Source organism: Ornithorhynchus anatinus, chromosome 19 (assembly GCF_004115215.2).
Source record: "Ornithorhynchus anatinus isolate Pmale09 chromosome 19, mOrnAna1.pri.v4, whole genome shotgun sequence".
Taxonomy (NCBI): domain Eukaryota; kingdom Metazoa; phylum Chordata; class Mammalia; order Monotremata; family Ornithorhynchidae; genus Ornithorhynchus; species Ornithorhynchus anatinus.
Genome location: NC_041746.1, coordinates 5344558 through 5368957, shown reverse-complemented (window position 1 = coordinate 5368957; position 24400 = coordinate 5344558). Strand labels below are relative to the sequence as shown.

At 51.5% G+C, this 24400-nt stretch overlaps 1 protein-coding gene across 1 annotated transcript in view; it reads right to left on the bottom strand.

Annotated features, from left to right (window-relative positions):
• Positions 1–3844: 3844 nt before the first annotated feature.
• Positions 3845–24400, bottom strand: part of ITPKB (inositol-trisphosphate 3-kinase B) — a 77504-nt gene continuing 56948 nt past the window's right edge. The window contains exons 3-8 of the mRNA XM_029047643.1: positions 17589–17688; positions 16867–17080; positions 11439–11643; positions 10818–10919; positions 9432–9503; positions 3845–6793 (exon numbers count right to left, since the gene is read on the bottom strand). Coding sequence (XP_028903476.1) covers positions 6578–6793; positions 9432–9503; positions 10818–10919; positions 11439–11643; positions 16867–17080; positions 17589–17688 — 909 coding nt within the window. The 3' untranslated portion in view covers positions 3845–6577. The remainder of the gene's footprint in view (positions 6794–9431; positions 9504–10817; positions 10920–11438; positions 11644–16866; positions 17081–17588; positions 17689–24400) is intronic.

Below are 24400 nucleotides of genomic sequence, written 5' to 3'. Positions count from 1 at the left end.
CCCTTTCCCAGTGGGATAAGTGAGGGTGGAAAACCCAATTTCCCCAGATGTTGTGCATCAGAGGAAAGGGGCTGGGAGCAGAGGAGGTGAGGAGTGGGGAGGGAAAGCCAAAGGGACACTGGTATTTTAGGAAAAGTCCCTACCCCCTACATCCAGTCATCGGGAAGTCTGGATTCGCCTCTCCCCCTCCCTCTGGATGTGGGCACATTCTGTGGTTCACTGGAGAGATGGAAGACAATTTATCATAAGGACTCTACCAGCAGTCCAGTCTTCCCTCTGTCCCCTCCTAGAATGCTAGAATCTGTTTCTTCACATTTATGTTGCTTGTAAGTTTGTATGCCTCATCTTCCTGTGCCATTGTTAGCTCCCAGTAGGTAGGCTCCAGATCCACAATTTGGCCTGGAAGAGGGCTATGGGTCCTGGGGGCACCTAGTGGTAGACAGATCTTGGAGGAGGGGCAGGAGAAAGATGGATGAGGGAGTGCCAGCTTCGATTGCCCTCCACCCTCTTCAGCACTCTCCCTGGTAAGTAGGAGAAGTTGGACAATCCTTTTTGCCAATTTCCTCAAAGACTGAGGCCTCATTGGGTGCTCTCAAGTTATGCCATCTTTTCATCCATTTCACTGGGGCCTGTGGTGGAGGGGGGACAGAGGATGGGAGGCAGCTTGGGTATCAGATGCTGCGGAAGTTAGGCGAGTCTGGCTCCTCAGAACAAGGAAGTTCATTCTTTCACATTCACTTAATTAGTCATTCACATATGGGCTCGAAGTAGCCCCAACTCTAAAGGCTCGGGGGCGGGGATGATTGAAAAAATCAAAAACACCCCAAACCCCAAACCTCCAAACTCTAGAAATAAATAGGATGGTAACTCCTCAGTAATTCCAGTGAAAACAGACGCTCTCCTATAAACTTGGAATCGACTAGCATGGGGTATATCAAGAAGCTGGCTGAGCCCGGCTGGAGCAAAAATGCTTCCCATGAACCAGTATCCTAGGCAAGAGATCCCAGTAATAATAATAATGTTGGTATTTGTTAAGCACTTACTATGTGCAGAACACTGTTCTAAGCGCTGGGGTAGATACAGGGTCATCAGGTTGTTCCACGTGGGGCTCACAGTCTTCATCCCCATTTTACAGATGAGGTAACTGAGGCACAGAGAAGTCAAGTGACTTGTCCACAGTCACCCAGCTGACAAGTGGCAAAGCGGGAATTCGAACCCATGACCTCTGACTCCCAAGCCCGGCTCTTTCCACTGAGCCATGCTGCTTCGGGGAGAAGGGTGATCTCTCAGGCTGTTTTGCAATGTATCATTGGTATTAGAAACTGAGAAGTGTCCAAAGATTTTTTAGGACAGTGTGCTTTGCAATCATTTCATCTGCTGTTTCCCACAACTGCTGGAGTGTTGACTCTTTTCTACTGCCAAGACAGATGACACATCCCCAGCTGTCCACAGGACCAAGGGCACCCTGGGCTTAGCCCCCGGGTCTCTCAATTAACACTTACCCTCTTGCACTTGGAGGCAGCTGAATGGGCTGGGACAGGCTTTTTTCCATAGGTCAGATCTGCTGGGTGAACTCATCCCAGGCTTGAACCTGGGTCAGAGACGGGCTGCTGCGGCTCTAAATCTCCACCTACTGACCGACATAGTGACAGTCAGAAAGGTGTCTGTCACCTTGTCAAATACTGGGCAAGGCAGGGGAGTCCCCATTGTGTGTTTATTCAGAAAGCAGAAGGGGGTGAGTGGAAAGCCTGAGGTTGTCATGGCAGCCAGGAAAACAAAGGCCACCCACCTGACAGCCATTTACCTCCATACAGCTGAGGTGGGAGTTCCCTGGCCTTAGGACTTTCATGAGAAAATGTCTTCTCTGCTGCTTTTAGGAATTTAATCCTCAAAATGGAGCAGAAGGGGCCTGGGAGGGTGGAGAAATTCGGTTTGGGGATCAGGGAGAAGAAATAGGGGAGCACGTTGCTGATCACAGATATGCAAACACACATGATGTTACACCGAGCACGCAGCACTTTGAAATAATGCCTGAGCCCCCTAGGACCAGCATTTCTTAGGGGTATCTCTGATGCACCTCAACTTGCTCCAAAGCTACTGCATCCCCTCTCAGGCACCTCTGAAACACAAGTATCTGGGGGGACTGGGGCAAGCCACAGCAGGTTTCATAATCAGACTTTCTAGTTCTCCCCCCAACCAAAGAACTTCAGAACCCTGAGATCCTCAAGTGGGGTGGGCCTGTTATTATTATTAATAATAATATTTAAGTGCTTACTATATACTAAGCCCTGTTTTAAGCGCTGGGATAGATATCGTGGCTCAGTGAGAAGCAGCGTGGCTCAGTGGAAAGAGCATGGGCTTTGGAGTCAGGGCTCATGAGTTCGAATCCCAGCTCTGCCACTTGTCGGCTGTGTGACTGTGGGCAAGTCACTTAACTTCTCTGTGCCTCAGTTCCCTCATCTGTAAAATGGGGATTAAGACTGTGAGCCCCACGTGGGACGACCTGATTCCCCTCTGTCTACCCCAGCGCTTAGAACAGTGCTCGGCACATAGTAAGCGCTTAACAAATACCAACATTATTATTATTATTATATAAGGTAATCAGGTTGGACAGTCCCTGTCCCATATGTGGCTCACAGTCTTAATCCCCATTTTACAGATGAGGTAACTGAAGCACAGAGAAGTTTCTTGCCCAGGGTCACACAGAAGACATGTGGCAGAGCTAGGATTAGAACCCTATTCCAAGAGGGCTCCTGATTAGAGCCTACCAAAATCTTCACCTGAAATAAGGGCCGGCATCCTACCTAGAGACAACCTCCTACCTGCCTTTGCGCTTTGGCCGGGAAGAAGCCAGTATAATTCCTCCAGTCTACCCAGCCCCTTCCCCTTCCACCTCACACCCAATAGGGAGTTATTGCTTCTGGATATGAGAGCCATCACCCACTGCCTGCAAGCCTACAGTGACCTCAGGCAAGTAGAAAAAGAGAGGAATCTTGTGAATTTAGCAAGTCCTGGTCTAGGTTGTTGGGGCAGTAAACCCCTTGAGAGAAGGGGTCATGTCCCCTACTCTCTAGGGGCTTAGTACAGTGTTCTATTCATAGTAGATTCTCTGCAAGTACCACGGATTGACAGAAGTCTTCCTATGCTCCCTCTCAGCCTTTTGCTTCTATGAAAATGAGAAGCCAAACCCCATCCTATGAGAAGCAGCATTCCCTAGAGGAAATGGCATGGGCCTGGGAGTCAAAGGATCTGGGTTCTAATCCAAGGCCTAACTTGCCTGGTGCCTAACTTGCCTGGTCTGTGACCTTGGACAAGTCACTTAACCTTTCTGTAGTTGTTTCCTCATCTAGAAAATGGGATGAGGTACCTTTGATAAAACAGACTGTGAGCCACACATGGGACAGGGTCTGTGTCCAATTATAACCTGCATCAGCCCTAGCACTTAGCACTGAGTAAACACTCAATATGTTCATAGTTATGGCATTTGCTCAATTCTGCTGTTGTGCATATGGACAGTTATTTTTGGAAACAAATCTGAAACCAGCTAAGGCTAGATTTTGGGATTATCTACAAAATAATCTTCCATTAAATTGCAAACTCCCTGAGGTCAGGGAGCACTGTGCCAAGCATTTAGTACAGTGCTCGGCGCTCAATAAGCCCTCAAATACCTGGGAGTTTCAGTTGTACCCAGCTCTTTCTGTCTCCCATTTCTATGAAAAGTTAATGCAGGGCAAGGAGTAATGCCAGCAGGTGAGTCAATCTTCCAAATCACTCCATCCCTCCAACCCCCAACACAACCTTCCCGTTTCCTCGGAGGAACAACAAATTGGATGGAATCCCCAACTTATTTCCATACACTTTTATTTGAGAAGTTACAGGACATCGCTTTGTCTTACAGGCACTGTGCGTTGGTGCTTTCTAATGTTTGATTTTCTCAAATGACCCAGGGTAGGGAGACGAAGGACCCTCCCCACCCCTGCGGTTCCCTCCTCTAGGGAAAGGCACATATATTGGCAAAGGGTATCCTGTTTTTCTTAATCCTTAAAGTGGGGAAACTGAATTATATACACACTTGGACTAACCGTGTCTAAAGAAACTTAAAGCTAAATACAGCGCTAAAAAAAACCCTAACACAAATGGACAAGGGCAGCTTCTGGGTCTTTACTTCAGGGGAGAGAAAGGATGTTTGGAAAGCTAAAAGCTTAAAAAAAAATTGCATGCATTTAGTCTTAGTGTTTTTGTGCAATTAAAAAAAACCCCCACAAATAAATATAACTTAATTTTTTTCCATGACACTAATGGAACAGAGGCAAGTTCACCTAAGCAGCTTAGGAAACACTTGGGCCAAAGCTAAACAGTGCAGACAAATTAGTACTGATCTTCTATAGACTCCCGGATGTATGCTGGTGAGAAAACTTCAGAAAGGTGGGGAAGGCCAAATGGACTGGAGGGGCTGGAGTCTCACTGAGAGGAGAAACGATGGAAGGGAGAAATATTGCTACTGATGTACTGCCAGCAACAGTCCAAATCTCGGCAAAGGGGTGGGGGAGGGCTGCACCTTTTGTTTTGCCTGGGACCACATGCCACCTTGGAACCCGTGGAGGCCTAGATTGGAAGGGCTACAGGTGAACCAGGTGAGGGGCAAGAAGAAGAATTAGACTAGCAAACCAGGTGGGGCAGAAGGGCAGTGATTTAAACCCCCACTATAGCCCCACCAGGCCAGCCTGGTTATTCCCTGCACCTGGTGAGGCTTGTGGTGTCCCTGTAGTAAGACTCACACCTGGCCTGCCCTGGGGTTCCCAGCCTAAGAGGCTTTACTTGCTAGTCCATAAGTCTCAGTTGCTTTTAAAAACATTTCCTTGAAGCTTCACCCACATATGTCACCCTCTGCCCACTTCCCCCCAGGGAACTATTCACTCCATGTATGACAAGGGCCCAGCCCAGTTTGAGTCCCGGGCCCTGCAAAGCCACCAGACCAGTGGCTGCTTGTGGGCTTTTAGGGTTTAGACAGGTGCATTTAATGCATGTAACAGGCACCCCACCCCATGGTAAACACACTCCATGGCCTCCAGCAGGGGAAGAGTTATCTTCAAATGTTCAAAGAGAGAAGAGGAAGGGAGCCAAGGAGGAAGAAGTGGAGAAAGCACGGGTTCAGGGTTGGAGTCTCCATGACTCCATTCACCCTCACCCAGTGAGAAGCCCCTCCCCCAAAGCCTGGGGTCTTTGGTTGGTACCTCGGGGAAGCACGTGGCTTCATGCCAAGGCTCAGCCAGACCAGCTGGTACAGCTGAGGGAGTGAAGGAAAGTCAAGTGACCAAGATCCCACGAGTGCTTCTCTAAGCTCTTGTCCTTCTCCATTCACCAGAGGGGTGGGGAGATGGGGCATGGATACAGAATTGGGGTGGGAAAGATCCTGAAGGGCTTGGGCTCAGGCTGGCCTGTTCCCCCCACTTGCCTCCAGTTGGCTCAGTGCTGGTCCAGGGGTCCAGCCCATAGTGGATGGGGCTGTTCGAGGCCTCCAGGGCCCACCCTACTCTCTCTCAGTTCTTCATCCCAAAGAAATGAAGGCCAGGGTAGACCTGGGGGTGACCGAGAGATCAAATGTGGCCCTTTTCCACCTGAATCTCCTTGGGCTCTTCCAACCTGGGAAGGCTCAAGGGGCCCGGCTCACTGCCCGCACCCTGGGGCTGGGCCAAGAAAGGCCCCGAGAGTGGACCACAAGCTCTTCACCTCACTCTCCTAATTCCTTACCATCTGCTCTCTTTCACAAACGTGAAATCACTTTGTCATCCCTCCACCTGGGGCAGAAAGGAGAAGCCCTGGTGAGATGTAACCACGGGGGAAAGTTTAACACAAGGCAATAAAGCCAGGACTCCAAGCCCAGTTCACCAGGGACCTGCAGGGAAAAAAGCGGCAGGACTGTCCACCGGCCACTAGGTGGCGGCAGCCCCCTACCCAGTCGTGCCCCACCAAGGCTGGATGGATGATGTGGCCTGTGCTCAACGTTCCGCCCAAAGCATTTACTCTACAAGATACCAAACCGAAGGACCGGCATGGGCAAGGGGGATGAGAGGAGAAGAGGGGAAGATGCCTGGTCCATGGGAAGGATATAGCCCTGCCAGCCGCTGGCTCCCAGGGGCTCCTCCTGGCTAGACTGTAAATTACTTGAGAGCAGGTATCTTGTCTACCAACATTATTTTCTCCCAGGTGCTTATTACAGTGCTTCTGCACACAGTAAGCGCTCAATAAATACCATTGATTGATTGATTGTGATGGTCATCTTCCTCCCCCAAAACCAAGCACCCCTTTACTAAACCCAGCCCATCAACCACACCATCTGACAATCGGCCTTCTCCCAGAAAAAGGATAGCCCAACCCCAAACTGACAATTTAGGGAAAGAGCATGTAGAGGGCCCTCCCTGCCCCACCTCTTCCTCTTCCTCCTCCAGGAGAAAGTGTCTTGTAGTGCAGTTTGGAAGAGTCAGTTCTGGGGCAAGAATCTGGGTAACAGGGGAGGAGGAAAGATTGGGGGGAGCCAGGAAGAAGAGGAGTGGTGGGCGATGGGGGCGAGCTGATCTCAGGGCAGGGCCTCGCCCTGGGACATGTCTGTTAGGATGTCAATGAGGTTGTCCAGTCCTGAGAGGTAGCCGTCCTCTCTGTTTCCTTCCTGCCAGGCCACGTTGTGCTGAAGGGTCTGGCCTTCGGGAAGGGGTGTGGTTTTCCCAAAGTCAATCATCCAGACCTTGGCTTGCTCCTTTTTGTCATGGATGAAGAGGAGTGAGCTCCCGATTACCTGCGGGGGTGGGGATGGTGGGGGGAGAGAGAGAGCGAGATGAAAATTCAGTTCCAGTTTACAGGCTCTCCCCCTCCTCAGGCAAGAGGCAGGAAACCTTTCTCATGCCTCGCATCACGCTCCAGTAGCCAGGAGAGGGCATGCTAGTGAGGCTGCTCTGTTCACTCCCTCTGGGGTCTGGTGAGCTTCACTTTTGCAACCCTGACCGAACCACTGTGCCTGGCGATGCCCAAAGATGAAGCAGGAGCCCTGGGTCAGGTGCAGTTCTTGAACCCAACAAGGGGCTCGGCGGTGCATTGGCAAGGTGTCTCTGGGTGAGGGGACCCTCCTCCCCCCGCCCTCCCCTACCCCCCAACTCCCAGCCCCACTCCATGCTTCTCTCCACACTGCTGTGGTGGCACAGGGCAGCGCTGCAGAGAAGCCTAAAGGAGCCAGGTCCAGGCCTGGGCCTCTCTGCCCACGTGACCCACCCGCTGCTCCCTTCCTGCCACTCTTGGCCTCTCAGCTGACAGGGCAAAAGTCGCAATGCCCGTGGGCGGGAGAGGAAATGCCTTACTGGCCAAACCTCCATAACGGCTGGGTCTGAAGGCAAGTTCTTCATCGACTGCTATGGAAAAAGTAGAGGCACTGGAGCGGCTAGCTGGATGAAACCCGCCGCTAACTAACAAACAAGGGCCCCTCCTTGTCCCAGGCCTCTCTCCACCCCACCCCATCCCCAGGGTCCACACTGTTCTTGAGTAGGTTTAACAGGAGGGGAGCCCAAAGGCTCTCACAGACCACCCCTGGCATGGAGGTAAGGAGATAGCAAGGGGAGAGGAAAGAAAAGGGAAGGGAGAGAGAGAGGAAAGGATGGAAACAAGGAAGCAAGCAGAAGATGTCCATAACCTTGACTTTGCCCAGAACTGGGAGGACAAAGGGGTCATCTGGGCCTTACAAAAGAGTGGTCTCACTGCCAGTGGGAGGACAGGAAGGGAGAGAGTCTGGTGAGCTGCTGGTTGGGGGCAGTCTCAGGACGGAGGGTGGAGCTGGGCCAGGTTTTTGCCTCCAGAGAGGCCTGGAGATCTGTTATAGCCTAAAGGAACTCCCTGACTCCCCCCATCCCACGGAGTAGAATTTATTGCATTTGGCAAGGCTTTGGGTGACGTTTTCCCTTTCTGGACAAAACCTGCCTTTTATCTTTGGCATCTGCCCACGCATGCCAGGGAGTTTGATCCCCTCTGGCTTGGAGGGGGAGCAGCAGCTGTCTATAGACACCCTGTGCTGTCCCCTGGGACGCTGAGGGGAGTGGGGGTGGGGGAGGTTTCCCCATGGAGGAAAAATCCACCTTCTAGGAGTGGGTAACATCTAGCTCCTCTCCAGCTTTCTCAGCCCCTGCAAGCCCTCCTCCCATTTTCCTCCCTTGACCTTGGAGAGGCCAGAGAGTTCAGATTGCCAAGCACCCACCTCCTGCCCTGGAGCAGCTGGTGATCCTAGATCCCACACCTCCCTGCGCCATGCCACCTTCATTCCTGGACCCTGAGTGTGGCAGCCCCAGAGATCCGGAAGACTCTGCTGAGCCCAATAATGTTTTCCCCTCGAGGTGACCCCAAGTGAATCCTGGGTCTCGCTGAGCCAGTCAACTTTTGCTGATGGTCTCCAGATACTGAAACCAGCTTCTCCCAGGGCTCTAGCTGAGGATCGCTTCCCCCTCAGGTCTACCCAACTGATGGGGCGCTTTTGCCCCAAGGGCCTGTGGGAAGAATGAGAAGCAGCGTGGCTCAGTGGAAAGAGCATGGGTTTTGGAGTCAGGGCTCATGAGTTCGAATCCCAGCTCTGCCACTTGTCGGCTGTGTGACTGTGGGCAAGTCACTTAACTTCTCTGTGCCTCAGTTCCCTCATCTGTAAAATGGGGATTAAGACTGTGAGCCCCACGTGGGACAACCTGATTCCCCTATGTCTACCCCAGCGCTTAGAACAGTGCTCGGCACATAGTAAGCGCTTAACAAATACCAACATTATTAAGAATGGCGGTGCCTGCAGGCAGGAGCCAGGAGCAGAGGGGCAGAGTGTGGGCAGGGGCTGGGTGCAGGATTGGGGGGCCAGGTGCAGGGTTGTGGGGAAACGCCACCTGCCTTGGCCTTCCCTGGAAAGCCTCCTCTTCCTTCAGCTCCACTGGGGTGAGGTGGTGGGTGATATGACCCCCTAGGGGGACCTCTAAGCCTCTCATCAACTAGGCCTGTGGCCACCTTGTGCAGGAAGGACATTGGGCTGCACAAAAAAAGCCACCTGATGACTGTCCCAACTACTGCACAGCAGTGGGGAGGGGACCTGAGTGGAGGGGACTTTGCTGAACTGTGAAGGAGGAGGGGTGTAGGAGGAGGAAAAAAGAGACACTTTGCAGGCAGTGGCAGGGATAGGCAAGCAGCTTCTGAGAATGAAGTTTCTTCTTCCATCCAGATGGAGGGGACGGTGAGAGCACCAGGAGTAGGTGGTGGGACTGAAGGCCCCCAGGTGAGTCTGATGCTGGGAAGTTTTCAGCCACATTAGTCTACATGCCTCCCAATAGGAGCAGGCGCAGGCCACAACCAGACTGACCAGGGCCCTAGCGAGCCTAGCCACAGCTCAGGTTATTCCTGAGATGCAGAAGAGCAAGCCCTACCTCATGGCACTTGAAGAACGGAGAGATCTCCAGGGTGGCTCGGATATCCTTCAGACGTTCCCGATAGCAGACCTGAATGGAGAAAGGGCTGGTTTAGAGGCATCTGAGAGGGGAAGTCCCACCCTGCTTGCTCATCAACCGGGGATGTGGTTCCGGGTCTCTGTGGGGCACTCTCTCTCTCTTTTCTGCTGTCACTCAGCAACCTCTCCGTGGGGGCAGGCAGGCCAGGAAGCAAGGCCTCTTTTGGAGCCCGGCCCTAATACATCACCCAGAAACTTGGGGCCTCCCCAGGGCATCGGGGCAGGAGACACATGCAGCATACTCGGACCCCAGGAGACTACAGAATGCAATTCCTTAAAGTTGGGAACCTGATCTCAACCAACCAGCCGTCGCCCCTGAGAAGGTGACTGGAGAAAATCATGCCCGCTGTCTCTTCTCTACACTGAAAGCTCCCTGGGGGCAGGGAATGTGTACCAACTTTAATACTGTACTCTCCCAAGTGCACAGTACAGTACTCTGCACACAATGCTCAATAAATACCACTGATTATTTGATTCAGCACTTCGACCATCACCTAAGCACTGGGCTACTCCACCCCTAAGCACTAGGGAACACATATCATTATGTTGTGGATTCAAATCCCGGCTCCACCATTTGTCAGCTGTGTGACTTTGGGCAAGTCACATAAATTCTCTGTGTCTCAGTTACCTCATCTCTAAAATGGGGATTAAGACTGTGAGCCCCCAGGTGGGACAACCTGATAACCTTGTATCTATCCCAGTGTTTAGAACAGTGCTTGGCACAGAGTAAGTGCTTAACAAATACCATCATTATTATTGTACCTGTATCTTGAAACTCATTTGCTTCCTCTATCTGCAATTTATTTTAGTGTGTCTTCTCTGTTAGGCTGTAAGCTCCCTGATCATGTCTACCAACTCTACTGTACTCTCCCAAGCCCTTTATTCAGTGCCCGGTCCAGAGGGAAAGGGCACTCAATCAGTATCACAATGCTATTTACTGAGCATTTACTGTGTGCAAAGCACTGTACTACGTGCTTGGGACAGTACAAAACAGCAGAGTTGGTAGACATGTTCCCTGTCCACATGACGTTAAGGAGGAGCTTCCAGTGTAGACATTAAACAGCTCATGCCCACCCTCTCTTAATTCAGACAATGCTCCCCAACCCCAAGCTGGCTGGGGCCCACTTAATCCCAACTAGAGGGCAGAGGAACAACCAATGACACTGGCATCCTGTGGGCCAACACGTTACCAACTGAATAAAACCAGCCTGCTGAGCACCAGATCGGCCCTCAATGTGATCCCAGGCTGTGGGTATGTGAGCAGGGGAGGAGGAGACCTCCTTCCCACGCCCCATCAGACTCTTACCAGGATGTTGTGGTTCCCTTTAGTGAACTCTCTGAAGGCCTCTGTGACTTGTTCCTTTGTTTTGGTTTTCTTGAAATCCCGGTTCACAGAACCATCTTCTTTCTGGGAGGAGAATAACAATTTATGTGTGATGTCACCAGAACATCTGTCCACAGCTGGTTTCTGGGGTCCCAATCTCAAGATGAGGAAGGGGAAAGCCTGCCCTGGGGGATTGTGGGGGGACGGGGCAGCTGTTGGAATGGAGGGTTCGGAGTGTGCCCATTTTCTAAGGAATTTAAGTCTTTGGGGTCAAGGTCTCCTATAAGGAATGCCATCTTCTCTTCCCAACGCATTGCCAACTCAGAGGTCAAGATCATTTCCTTCTGTCCCAACCCACTACTGGGTTAACCCTGAGTTAATCCCGGGCACTAGGGCTGAACTGGATTACCAAAGACTGGCAGGCAGGAGCTACTGCAGTCTTCAGTTGGGAGACTCAATCATCAACTTCATCATCATCATCCACAGAAAAGCACCCTTCATCTTGCCTTAAGATTTTAGCCCTTTGATCTCAGCCCTTTGATCCCTCTTCCTTCCTCCCCATTCCCCATCCCCTCTCCCTGCTCCTTCCCAGGCCGGGTATACCTTAATGCCCTCGATCCTGAAGCCCAGGGTGGCCGTGGAGCTGATGGTCTCCCTCCACTGCATGTAGCGTGGCTTGGTCACAGCCCTCTGGGCATTTTCCTCCTCGGTCGGGGCCTCTGGATCCACCTCAATCATCTTCTGGTACATGTCCTTCCTCAGGCTGGGCTTTTTCCTGGCCTTGGTGAGCTCCTCTTCCAGATAGGTCCTACGTTGGGCACAGAAGCGGGTAAGTTAGCGACGCGGCTGTCCATCCCGCAGGCCCACCTTGGCCGTTTCTGCCAGTCGGCAGGAGTGCAGGGGATGTGAGAGTTATGGAGAAGTTCTCTCCCCGGCTCCTGCCCCAGAAGGAGCCCAGAATCTTAGGTGGGGTTCAGTCGAACATTAAAGACTCACAAATTTTGGAAGTGTATGAAGTTACAGAGAGGGAAGAGACCTGCCAGCACCTGTCTCTGGGAGATGCATGCGTTATTTCATGTGGCACTGAACCCCTTGGGGGGCGGGGGGGGCCACAATGAAGGCACAAGCACAGAGAAGGAGTCTATTAGAGTGCTCGCTGTAAGCAAGGTTGCCAAGGACACTAGAAAGAATTCCTCTCTGGTGTCCTGGGAGGCAGTGGGAGGAGGGGGCTTCTGCTGTGACTGGTCCATGGTTTGAAAGGAGGCAGTGGTGGCAGTGCATTTCCTTCCTCTGGTTCTGGTGATCGAGAGGAAAGTGGAACCATCCGCCCACCAAAGATCACCAGTTTGGAATGACACCAACCTCATCCCCAAGCTTCCATTGCTCCACCCACTAGAAGACTTCCTCCTCCCCCCACCCCCAGGGCCACAGTCTTGCTGACAGAACCCGCTGCAGACACCCAGATTTCTGTTCTCAGCACAAACTGGGGCATCCTGAACCTTCTGGTCTGGCCCTGATCTCCTCAGGCACTTCCTCCTTCCCTAGCTTCCCCCTTCATCAGGAGGGGCAATCAGCAGGGGCAGAGGGATGGGATCCCCAGATGTGTGACCTTGATGCTGTCCTCAGCTACCCCTTACACGTCTGTTTGGGCCGGCTGAGTCGCTGGAACTGGCGGCCACTTCCTGGACCCCCACGTCACTGCCCTTTATTCTCTAAAGGAATCCCCCTCTCCCCTATCTCTTTTAAAGCAAGGCACCTGGAAGTGACTTAAATCCCTGCTCCCAACAATCCTGTTTGGTTCGAGGTGTTACACATTTGCTGTAGAGGCTACAGGGTCAGAAAATTTAACCATTCCCTCTGAGTCCCTATACAGTCCCCAACCAAGGATAGGCAGCTGCTGCAACCACCTGACTCCAAAACATGCAGGGGCTGAGCTCACCTCCTGCCCTACAACCTTCATGACACACCCTTATACTCTGCCACTTCCCCTGGCTATAATTCATTTCGATGTCTGTCTTCCTCACTAGATTCAGAGCAGGGATCGTGTCTACCAACTCTCTTGTACTGTTCTCTCCAAAGTACTTAGTACAGGGTTTTGCACCCAGTAAGCACTCAATAACCATGACTGATTGAGCAATCTGCTCTGATATCCTCTACCCTTTGAAGCACCCCCCATCCCTCCCCCACCTGGGTTCCCTACCACCACCCAGGCTCCGACTGGGCCGTGACTCTTTATGAAACAGAAATCAGCAATGTCAGTTACATTAGAGGGAAGTCTTCCCTGGCCGCAGTGTGGAGGTGGAGGTGGAGGCTCCGCCAAAGAGGTTGCAGGCCGCCGGCGGCCTGCTCCGGCCCTGCTCTGTCCATTTGGCTCTGGGCCCAGCTCTTGGGTCCCCTCAGAGACCAGCCCGTTGGAGCCAGCTCTTCCGCCGAGCCACCCAAAAGCCTGCAAAAACCATGGCACCACGCCCGGGCTGGATTTGGGGGCTGGAAGCGGGGAAGGGCTGAAGGCAGGATTTCTTCTACATTCCAGATCTTGCCTGTGAATTCAGCATCCTGAGAGCATCCAAGAGGTGTAGACACTTGCTGAGGAATCTCTCCTGTTCCTATCTCCCCACCAGGCTTTTTCTCCACCTCTCAGCCTCTCCCCAGCCCGGCAACCAAGAGCTGCAACAAGCCGGGTGTTACACAGGATGTTTGCGCACAGACTTGTTTTGAAGTATGAGGCTCCCCAGCTGGTATCGGTTGATTTTTAAAGGAGGCCCAGGAGTCAGTCGCTTGCAGTAGCCAGGCTGTGGGGTTGGGTTAAGGCATCCAGCAGGGGTGCCTGGTCTGGGGGAGGGGTTGGGGTGGGGTTACTCATTTGTCGTAGAGAATATGAGGTCAGGAAGTTTGAACATTCCCTTCTGTATCCCAACACAGACCCAACCAAAGGAGGGGTAAGCTGCTGCAAATCCCAGACACCAAAACCCATGAGGGCAGAGCTCACCCCCAGTCCCTTAGCACTTTCAGACAATCTCTTATATTCTTACACGCTGGAGCCTGGAGAGGTGAGACCCCTGGGTGGTTCCTCTTTTTAGGACAAACGGCCTCACCATGTTCGGCCAGAAATAATGGTGTCTTCAGACTGGTGGGCAGAAGTGCCCCGCTGACCCTACTGGCCTAAGGACCCTAGGCCCAGAAGGGCCTCCACAAAGGCCAATAACCTTCCAGGGTCCATCTGTGTCCCAACCAGGAGACATGGGAATTCACAAGAAAAAATCCCATCTGTAGCCCTTGGCTTCTCTCCTTCACAACCTGATCCCTGCTAACCACTTCCAGCCACTGCTGGGGCCACTGCGAGATGGCCCTGCAAGTCGCTCTGATGACCCTCCAGGAAAAAACTCAGGACAAACTAAGATCCCACAGTCTCTGATTTCTTTATCAGCCTCTGCTGCCATACCGAGATAATAATAATACGCCATACCGAGATAATAATAATAATGGTATTTGTCAAGTGCTTACTTTAACCCTTTCCTTTGGGAAACTTCTACCCTTTTGTCAAGGCCCTTCTGAAAGCATATTTCCTTGAAGAGTCTTTCCTGATTAATCTCTCAATTCCCTGACACCTATTTCTCACATAACTGCCACTTCTCTGCTCCCTGCTCCCTCTTGCAGCGGCTGCAGGAGTCTGAGAAACCCTGCCCCGAGGGAGGTACGGAGACTTTGCCAGATGAGGCCTGGAGGCCTGAGGAGGCTGTCTCTGTGTGTGTTCTCTATGACACAGAGCCCGCCACAGAGTGAGCAAGACAACAGGAAACCCCTCTTCTGTGCCTCAGACTCTCGTGTGAATCCCTCTCAGATTTCTGCCCATGATGGATCTTTCCCAAAGCTCCAGATGAATCTCCCAGCTCGGCGGGGTGTGTGTGTGTGTGTGTGTGTGTGTGTGTGTGTGTGTGTTCCCCAGTCTCCCCCAGGCCTTCCACACAGGCTCTCAAAACCCACCCTGGAGTCCACGGGAGACCCTGGCCTGGGCCCTTTGCGCAGCGACCCCTGGCTCCCCAGGGCCCAGGGTCAGGTCTCCTCCCTCACCGGGCAAGCCGGTTTTCAGGCAATCCCCGGCCACAACCTCTCCCCACAAGGATGTGCTTTTTTTGGGCAAGGCCCTGGTGAGTGCCAGCTGGAATACTTTCCACTTGTTTGTGCTGCAACTAGAACTTTGTTCCCCTCCGGGCAGGCAGAGTCCCGCCATGCTGTCTGGGTTGGAACTGAAGGCCCTGCCCCTCCTACCAGATAGTGAGCTACCACAGGGCTAAGAGAGGGCACCTTGAAGGTGGGAGAAGACCCTCTGCCTTCCCTAAATGGGCTACGGGGAATTGCTAGGCCCTGAGGGGCCAGAGAGAAATGGCAGAGGCTGGGGTTGGGGCCCAGGCCAGCCGGCAGCATATCACCTGCATTCCTCTCCTCTCACCTCTTTCCTACCCACTGCTCCTGGGTGGAAAATGAAATTAAAGAAACAAAACCCTTCAGCAAGCCAGGTCAGGTTTCACACCAGAAATTCAAGGGTGGGGGAAAACGCCTGGCCTAGTGGAAAGAGAACCAACCTGGTTCTAATCCCAGCTATGCCGCCTGTCTGCTGTGTAACCTTGGGCAGGTAACTTTACTTCTCTGTGCCTGTTTCCTCATCTGAGAAATGGAGCTTAAATACCTGTTCTCCCTCCCCCTTGGACTGTGAGCCCCATGTGGGACAGGGATTGTATCTGACTTGATTATCTTCTATCTACCCCAGGGTTTAGCATATAGTAAACTCTTAAATATTATGATAATAATAATGAAATGAAGAATGTTTTCCCTCCCCCCCAGGTCTACATATGAAAATAATTACGTTCAAAAACAAGTGCTTGCCCTTTGTTTGCAGCCTCCAATTCCCAAAAACCCAGAAGCAAGGGTCCCCTGCGCTACATGGCAACTATCCTATCAAGCATCTTTCCTCTGGAGGCTTCTCGCTCCATGAGTGAAGCCGCTAATAGAGGAAGCCTAGTTAGCTCTGGTTGGAATGACAGATCTTACTCTTCCCCACAACAACTTGAAATCAGGAGTAAAGCAGAATTTAGGGCTCTTTCATTGTCTCCCATCACCAAGCTCTCTCTCCAGCCCAAGCCCCACAGCGGTCCTCTCCAGCAGCACCCTCAGAAGCCCGGCAGAGGGGAATGCCTCTAAATGGATGCCTAGGGAGTCCCAGTTTCACTCTTGCCTCTCCTTTAGAGAGGGTTCTGGCCCAGAATTAGAGGTGCAGGTGACCGGCCTCTGGTCACACCCCTTCCTGTGAGACCCAAGAAGTGGGGGGGGGGGGGGGGGGAAGCCCCACACCGAGTTAGAATCCTGGAAGAGGTCCAGGAGAAAGTGCTGGGGGGTGGTAGGAGGGAGTCCTGGGCTGAGATGGAGACCTGGAGGGTCCAAGACTAAATGCTGGGTGTCCTTGCCTGAATCAATGCCCCAACCTGCCCTAAAATGAACCCAAGGCTCCAGGCGAGCCCTTAATTAGTCTTCCTACCCAGCCCAGCCCAGGGATCCTTGACATTGAACCCTGTCTGCTCTGGTCTGAATTCACAACTGAGACAGAATCAGGTTGAATCCAGGGTCAGAGGGGGTGAGGGCAAAGTGGAATGAGATAGGGTGTTTGGGTCCTCCCCTGGGTGTCCTTGTCTCAGGTCTGACTTCAGCTCCCTACTCCCTCCAGGGCAACTGTGCCAAAGGAAGCTTGGATGAAGGGAGGGATGGTTCCCACTTGGGCCTTTTCACATATGGTTAGGGATGAGCTTTTAAACGGTGCCCAAAGCTGACCACTTCCTGCTGACCGCTGCAATGTCCCATCACCCACCTGATCAAGACAAAGGCCATGCCCCACTCTCAACCCCTACAAGCCCTGCCGCCTCATCTGACCCCGTCCTCTCGCCTAACACCTCCCACAGGCTCTGCCCTTCTCACCTGACCCCCTACAGGCCCCACCCTTTCACCTGACCACCCATGGCTCCAGACCCTGCCTTCTCACCTGACCCCCATCTTGCAGTCCATCACACAGGGAGAGTCAAAGTCAGCCAGCAGGTCTTCCATCTGATTGTAGCGCTCCCCGTCCTTCATCACATCCCCATGATAGGCCGGCACAAAGGGCTTCAGGACGTCCGTCATCAGCCGGTCCAAGCAGCGCTGCTCTGACTCACAGTGCTTCTTCAGGATCCTCCCATTGGCGGCCGCCTTGAAACTCCCTGCAAAGCAAGGGAGCTTGTTCTTGGCCAGCTCCTTGGCACAGATTTGACTGTGGCTTCCACGTTGTCCTGGGGGATTCCCTGCCCCCCAGTCTAGAAGAGGAAGCTCTGAGACTCTGGGATTCGAGGGGTTGGTTGCTACTGAGTCTCCTGTGCTGGTGACACCCTGGCCGATGGTGATACACATTGGGCAAGTGGTCAGGAGAGCCCGAGGGTGGGAAGCAAAAAGGAAACTAGGGGCCCAGTATGAGGCTTATACTTTGGAGCAGGTTTGTGTCAGAGGACAGGGTCACAATTTCAGAACTTGAATCTCATCCTTAGATTCAACTCACCCCAGAAACTCACAACTCCTTCATTACTGAGGGACTAGCACTCCCTAGCCGTCCCTAGGCCCCGCCCCTTGACCCCTGCTCCCTCATGTTTCAGTGTCCACTTCCCAAAAGCAGGCAATCTCGAGGCCTGGCTGCCCTCAGACCCAGGGCCATCCCCCAACAAGGACCACTCATACCGGCATGTCCAGCAAGCTGGATCCAGGGATACTTCTTCTTGAAGGACATAACAAAGGGAGACCAGTGCACCATGTTCTTGATCTTCCTCCATGATTTGCTCTGTAAGGAAAAATAATAGGGCACCTGCTACATAAGGACAAGGACTTAAAAATAACTCTATTGCCTGGTTGTCTCCGGAATCTCTCAGAACAAGCTCTGATCAGCCCAAGATCCTTCTTCGATCTAATCCTCAGACAAAGTCAAGGAGGTGAACATGTTGAGCAACTCTCTGCCCCCAACTCTTCAGTTAGGTAAAATGAGGCCTGGAGAAGTTAAGGAGCTTTCTAAATGCTTCATGGCAATTAATAGAACTGTTTGGGCCAGAACCGAGATCTCCTGCCTCCTGGCCTGAATCACCTTCAAGAAGAAAGGAATCCTGAATCATCAATTAAGGAGGAATTTACTGAGTGCCTCTGGTGTGTGGAGTTTTGTATTAAGCTCTTGGCACTGAGACAGAGGCAGAGGGAGGGAGAGGGAGAGAAAGGGAGAGAGAGGGAGAGGGAGACACAGAAGCAAACTTTCCTAAAGGGATGGAAGTCGTCAGTGTGGGGCAGGCAGTCAGAGGGGCTGCCAGGAGGAGGTTGTGGCAGCCATGTTCACCGGGGTCATGATGAAGCCACAGTCTCCAAATATACCGAGGCCACGATGAGGCCACAGTCGCAGTCGCCATATTCACCGGGGCTGCTACTGCAGCCACTCTGGTGTTCTGTCACCTGAATGTGTCTAGAGCCAACAGCCTGTACACAGATCCTGGCATGCTGGGAACCCCCAAGGAGCAGACTGTGGACAGGGTGTGGGCCAGGAAGTGCAGTGGGGGAGGAAGAGGCACAGATCTGGTTGTTTGCCCCATGGTGAACTCCCCACAGTTTACTGCCCCCACAGCCATGCCAAAGGCTGTGCCCACCACCCATGCTGAAAGTGAGACAACTGGGAGTCTAGCCAGCCTCTTTTTGGGTGACGGAGCCCTGGGGCAATTAATCAATCAATGGCATTTATTGAGCATTTGCTAGACTCAGAGGCCCTGCCTGATTATTTTTTTAATGGTATTTGTTCAGCACTTACTTAGTGCCAGGCACTTCACTAGGTGCTGGGTAGATACAAGGTAATCAGGTTGGACACAGTCCCTGTCCTACATGGGGCTCTTAACCCCCATTTTACAGATCAGGTAACTGAGGTGTGCAAATTAAGTGACTTGCCAAGGTCACACAGCAGACAGGTGGCCGAGCTGGGAATAGAACTCAGGTCTTTCTGACTCCCAGGCCCATACTCTATCCACCAAGCCACACTACTTCTCTACCTGATGGGACTGAGGAAACTCTCCTGCAAAAGACCTTCAGATCCCTGGGTGGCCTCTCCGTGGTGGAGACATGTAGGTGGCAGCTTGTGGCCGGAGACTGGGCTGAAGTCTGCCGGGCTGAAGTCTCTCGCTCTTTCCCAAATCTGCAGCAACTAAAACAGCATCTGTTGCCTTCTTGCTCTCGCAGCTCTTTCTGCTTAGAGCTCCCTTTCTCCCCAAATCTGACATGCTCCCGCATGTTCTCGGACTGCTCCGTCCCCGCCGAGACTTTGAGTCTATTTTGTTTTTGTGTCTTCGTTTATGTTGGGTTTTGCGATTTCATCACTCCTGTTCTGTCTGTCTCCAGCTCTTAGACTGAGCCCCCTGAGGGACAGGGACTGTATCTAATTCCCACCTATGCATTCTTTCCTAGCGTTTAGTATTGGTCTCTGCACACAGTACACACTTAAAAAATACTATTATTCATTCATTCATTCATTCACACTTATTGAACAATTACTATGTGCAAGAGCACTGTACTAAGCGCTTGGAAAGTATAATTCAGCAACAGATTACTACTACTACTACTATCACAGCTCTACTCACATTCAAATTCCTCCTACAATCCCACCTCCTCTGGCAAGCCTTCCCTGATGAATTTCCAGCACCCTAAACCTAAACCCATCAGTCATCTCTAGCACTAGTGAACTCAGTCATACCCATCCTAATAATTGTGGCCTCTATGAAACACTTACTACATGCTAAGCACCATGCCCAGCTCCGGGGGACATACCAATTAGGTAGAGACAGTTCCTGTTCCACATGGACTCACAGGCTGAGCAGGAGGGAGAATTACTGAATTCCCATTTTACAGATGAGGAAACTGAGGTACGGGGCAGTGAAGTGATTTGCCCAGGGTCACCCAGCAGTCAAGTGTCAGAGCTGGGATTAGAACCCAGGTTCTCCAAGTGCCAGACCTGGACTCTTTCTACGAGGCCATACTACTTTTGCCAGTTGAGGGGACTGAGAGTACAACTCCTGACCAACTGATTGCAAACTCTCTTGCCAAAGACCTGCATATCCCTGGGTAGCCTCTGCGGGGAAGCAAGGAGGTGGTAGCTTGCTTCCCCCTCCCTCCCTCCCTCCCTCCCTCCCTCCCTCCCTCCCAAGAAAGCTCTTTGCTGAGTGAGAGTCAGATGCTTCTGTCATCAAGTTTTCGAGTTCAAGTCTGATCCTCAAACAGCCCTGCCTGAGAAAAGCCTTCCCTCCTCCCCACAAGCAATCTTCATCAGAATCCCATTAACTCCCACCCCAAGGCCAAACCCTATTCATGTCAACTCCGGGAGCTGCTGGCCAGGAACAGAGGAAACTTTGTGACAAAGGGGCCCGGCCTTTTTGGAAAGGTTGTTTTTCCTAGATCCTTCTGCTGGGGAGAAAAACAGAGCACTAATGAAGGCTGAGGCACTTCTTATCTGAGGACCCAGGCTGCGTAAACAATCCAGGCAGACAATGCCCAGAGGCAACAATGGAAAAAGCTAATTACACAAGATGAGACAAGCAAGGCCAGGCCTGCTCCTCCTGCTCATTTAAGGGGTGATTACGACAAGAGTGTGGGGGGTGGGGGGCGGTGGGGGTGGCACAGTCACCGGGCTGCCTTGACCTACCTGCACGGACAGAACAATCCTTCCTCCCACAGTCTCCGGTCTTGCCTCATCTTAGCCCTCTGACCAGATAGGACCTTGGGCTTGTCCAGTTTGACCCAGGGAGGAGGAAATCACTGAGCTACTACTTGGGAGGGCAGGGACTACGGGCGTTCTCATGTAGGTGGATCACTAAAGCAGCATGGCCCAGTAGAAAAAGCATGTACCTTTTTTTTTTTCTTTTTCTTATGGTATTCGTCAACTGCTTACTATGTGTCAAGCACTGTTCTAAGCACTGGGGTAGATACAAAGATAATCTGGTTGGATGCAGCCCCTGTCCCACGTAAGGCTCTCAAGTCTAAACTGGAAGGAGGAATATTTAATCCCCATTTTGCAGATGAGGGAACTGAGGCACAGAGGAGTTAAATAACTTGCTCAAGGTCACACAGCAGCCAAGTTGTGGAGCCAAAATTAGAACCTGGGTCCTCTGACTGACAGGCCAATGTTCTTTCCACTGGACCATCCTGCTTCTCAATCTGGGTTCTAATCCTGCCTCTGCCACTTGCCGGCTGGGTCACCTGGGGCCAATCACTGAACCAGTTTCCTCACCTGTAAAATGGGGATTCAATACCAGTTCTCCCTCTTATTTAGACCAACAGCCCCTCGTGGGACAGGGACTGCTTATCTTGAATATAGTCCAGGGCCTGGCACCTAGTAAGTGCTTAACAAATACCACAATTATTATTGTTATTCAGATTTGGGGGTGCTAGAGAGAGGATCAGGTGTCTGACTGACTTCCCTGCTCCTCCAGCAAGCCTGGAAGTCTTACTCTCCAGCTACTCCTCCTGTTATCTGCAACAGGAGAAAAAGCTGAAGGTCTACCCTCCGGGATGGTGTGATAAACCAGAGTTCAGGACAACCCTCTTTTAAATCTCCACAGTGCAGGGCAGGGTAGTGGATGAGGAAGGAAAGGTGGAAAAGAAGGGAGAAGATGGAGAGAGAATAGATGTATATAGCTGCAGGTGTGGGGAGACAGCATAACCTAGTGGAAAAAGCTTAGGCCTGGGAGCCAGGAGGGAGACCTGTTCTCCTGCCCTCTTGGATTATGATTGTTGTTTTGGGACAGGGGCTGAGTCTGGTCTGATTAGCATATCTACCCCAGCCCTTAGCCCAACACTAGGCAATCAAACAATACCATGTACACAGGCAGATGCAAGACCCCACAGTTGTGAAAACTACTGGTTTCCTGAGATGTCTGGACTTAGATGGGGGACGGTATTAACTGAGCCCTTACTCTATGAGGAACAAACACTTCACCATGCACTTGTGAGAGTACACCATAGTACACACGATCCCTGCCCTCACAGGGCTGATGATCTAGTGAAGAAATTAACAATCTGGCAGGTGGTCTAATGGAAAGAGCCCAGGGCTGGGAGTCGAGGAGACCCAGCTTCTAGTGTCAGGTCTGCCACTGGCCTGCTGTGTGGCCTTGGGAAAATCACTTAAACTCTCTGGGACTGAGTTTCCTCACCTGTATAATGGACATGATGATACTGGCCTCTCCCTACTCAACAGTTATGTCATGAGAATAAAATGAGATAATTGATGTGAAAGCACTATTCAGAAAATAAATTGGTATTATCTTAAGGGGAGGAAGGTTGGGGGTGATGGAATGGGAAAGACAGTCCAGCTGCCAATCACACACACAGTCTCCTTGAGCAAAGGACTCTGGACTCCTGGGAAGGCAGGAAGAGGGTGAAGGCTGAGGCAGAGGACAGAACAAACCCCCTCACTTCAAGTTTTAAGGAGTTCGGAATCAGTAGACTGACATCTAATTGTCCAATACTCAACCTCTCCTCAAAGCAGCCACATCTGAGACCCTGTGAGTCTCTCCTGTTCACCCCTGTGATGTCTCTGATGCTTACACCTGGGATGTCTCTCCTGTTCACACCTATTACATCTCTCCTGTTCACACTTTATATCTCTCTGGTTCACACCTGTGATGTCTCTAATATTCCCACATGGGACATCTCTCCAGTTGACTGGAGTGTGATATCTCTCCTGTTCAGACCTATGATATCTCTCTTCACACCTGTTACACCTCTCCTGTTTATACCTGGGATGTCTCTCCTGTTTGAGCAGTCTCTTGTTTTCCTCCTCCCACTAGTGGGAAGTGTTTACTAGTGCTGCACCCTGGCCCACAACAGCCCAAGGCAAGGAAGCCCTCAAAACCCAAGGCAGCCCAGACTGGAAACACCCTTGAGATGGAATATTCCATTTCCAGACAAATGCCAGAAGTCCTGTGTTTGGAGAATTCTTTACCACCCATTTGGCAGAGAGCATCAGGGGTTTTTCCCTCTGGGTTTTAAATAGCAACTCCAAGCCCTGCCTGATGTAATCAATCAACCAATCATATTTATTGAGCACTTAGTGGGTGCAGAACATCGCACCAAGCACTTGGGAGAGTACAATATAACGGAGTTGGCGGTCACATTCCCAACCCACAAAAAGGGCTTCCCCCAGATCTCAGCCAAGGACTGTGAAGCCTCACCTGCCCAAGAGGAGAGAAGAAAGAATGTGGAGACAAAAAAAGAAAGAGTCCTACTTGTTATGCCAGGGATCTATGTCACTCTGCCCTAGATTGACTGACTGATTGATTTGCCCTAGGATTTGGGTGGCAAAAGGTTAAAAAGATCAACATTACCCACTTCAGAGTTCGGCTGACCAGAGGTCCTTTGGGGAGAATTAGGTAGCCACTCACTCGTCTCCACTCAACCTTTCCCTTTGTTAAGCAATAAGCCTACAGGTAAGAGAGATGGATTCTCTGGCTTCACTTGATTTTGATGCTGCTTTCTTCCTGTCCCACCGGCCCCCATCACACAGCTTCTCAGAAAAAAAAATTAGAGTCAACACCTCTTTCCCCAGATCTCATGCCAAACTGATGGCTTGAGTTTCAAGAAAGTTTTCAAGCCATCTGAAGGGAATCTTTGAAAAGCGTTAATAAAATAATAGGTCACGTCTTGCTACCTGGTGGCAAGGGTCACAGCCAACTAAGCATCAGGTCGGGGGAAGCCAAAAGACTTCCAGTCATTCAATCAATCGGTAGCATTTACTGAGTGCCTACTGTGTGCAGAGTCCTATTACCAAGGGTCAGGGAGAGTACAAGAGAGTTACAAGACATGATCTCTGCTCTCATGGATCCTCGTTCCTGCCGACAGTATGAACACTTTGGGTCTTATGCTTGGGAGGGTTGGAAGAAGTTATGAAAAAAATCAATGTTATTTACTAAGTGCTTACTACACGCAGAGCAATGTAGTAAGTTCTAGGACAAGTACAATACAACAGAGTTGGCAGATACGTTAGCAAGAAGGGGTGTATCCAGAGCCCTTTATGGATGGGAGCTGCCCTTCACTTAACTCCCTAAAATAATGTTGGTATTTGTTAAGCACTTACTACATGCCAAGCACTGTTCTAAGCCCTGGGGGAGATACAAGCTGATCACGTTGTCCATGTGGGGCTCACAGTCTTCATTCCCATTTTACAGATGAGGTAACTGAGGTATGGAGAAGTTAAGTGACTTGCCCAAAGTCACACAGCTAACAAGTGGCAGAGTCAGGATTAGAACCCACGACCTCTGACTCCCAAGCCCTTGCTCTTTCCACTAAGCCACGCTGCTTCCCTATCTGCTACTCTCCCTCTGCTTGCTACAATTTAGTAATAATTTCATTTTAGCGAAGACATGTTGGAAAACCAGTTCGTGTTTCCTCAGCTGTGGCCTTCTCACATCCGCTGCCCTTTAGAGATGGTGGTCCCTCCCAAGGCATTGTCCTTTTTCATGCCAGCGTCCCCGAGGCTT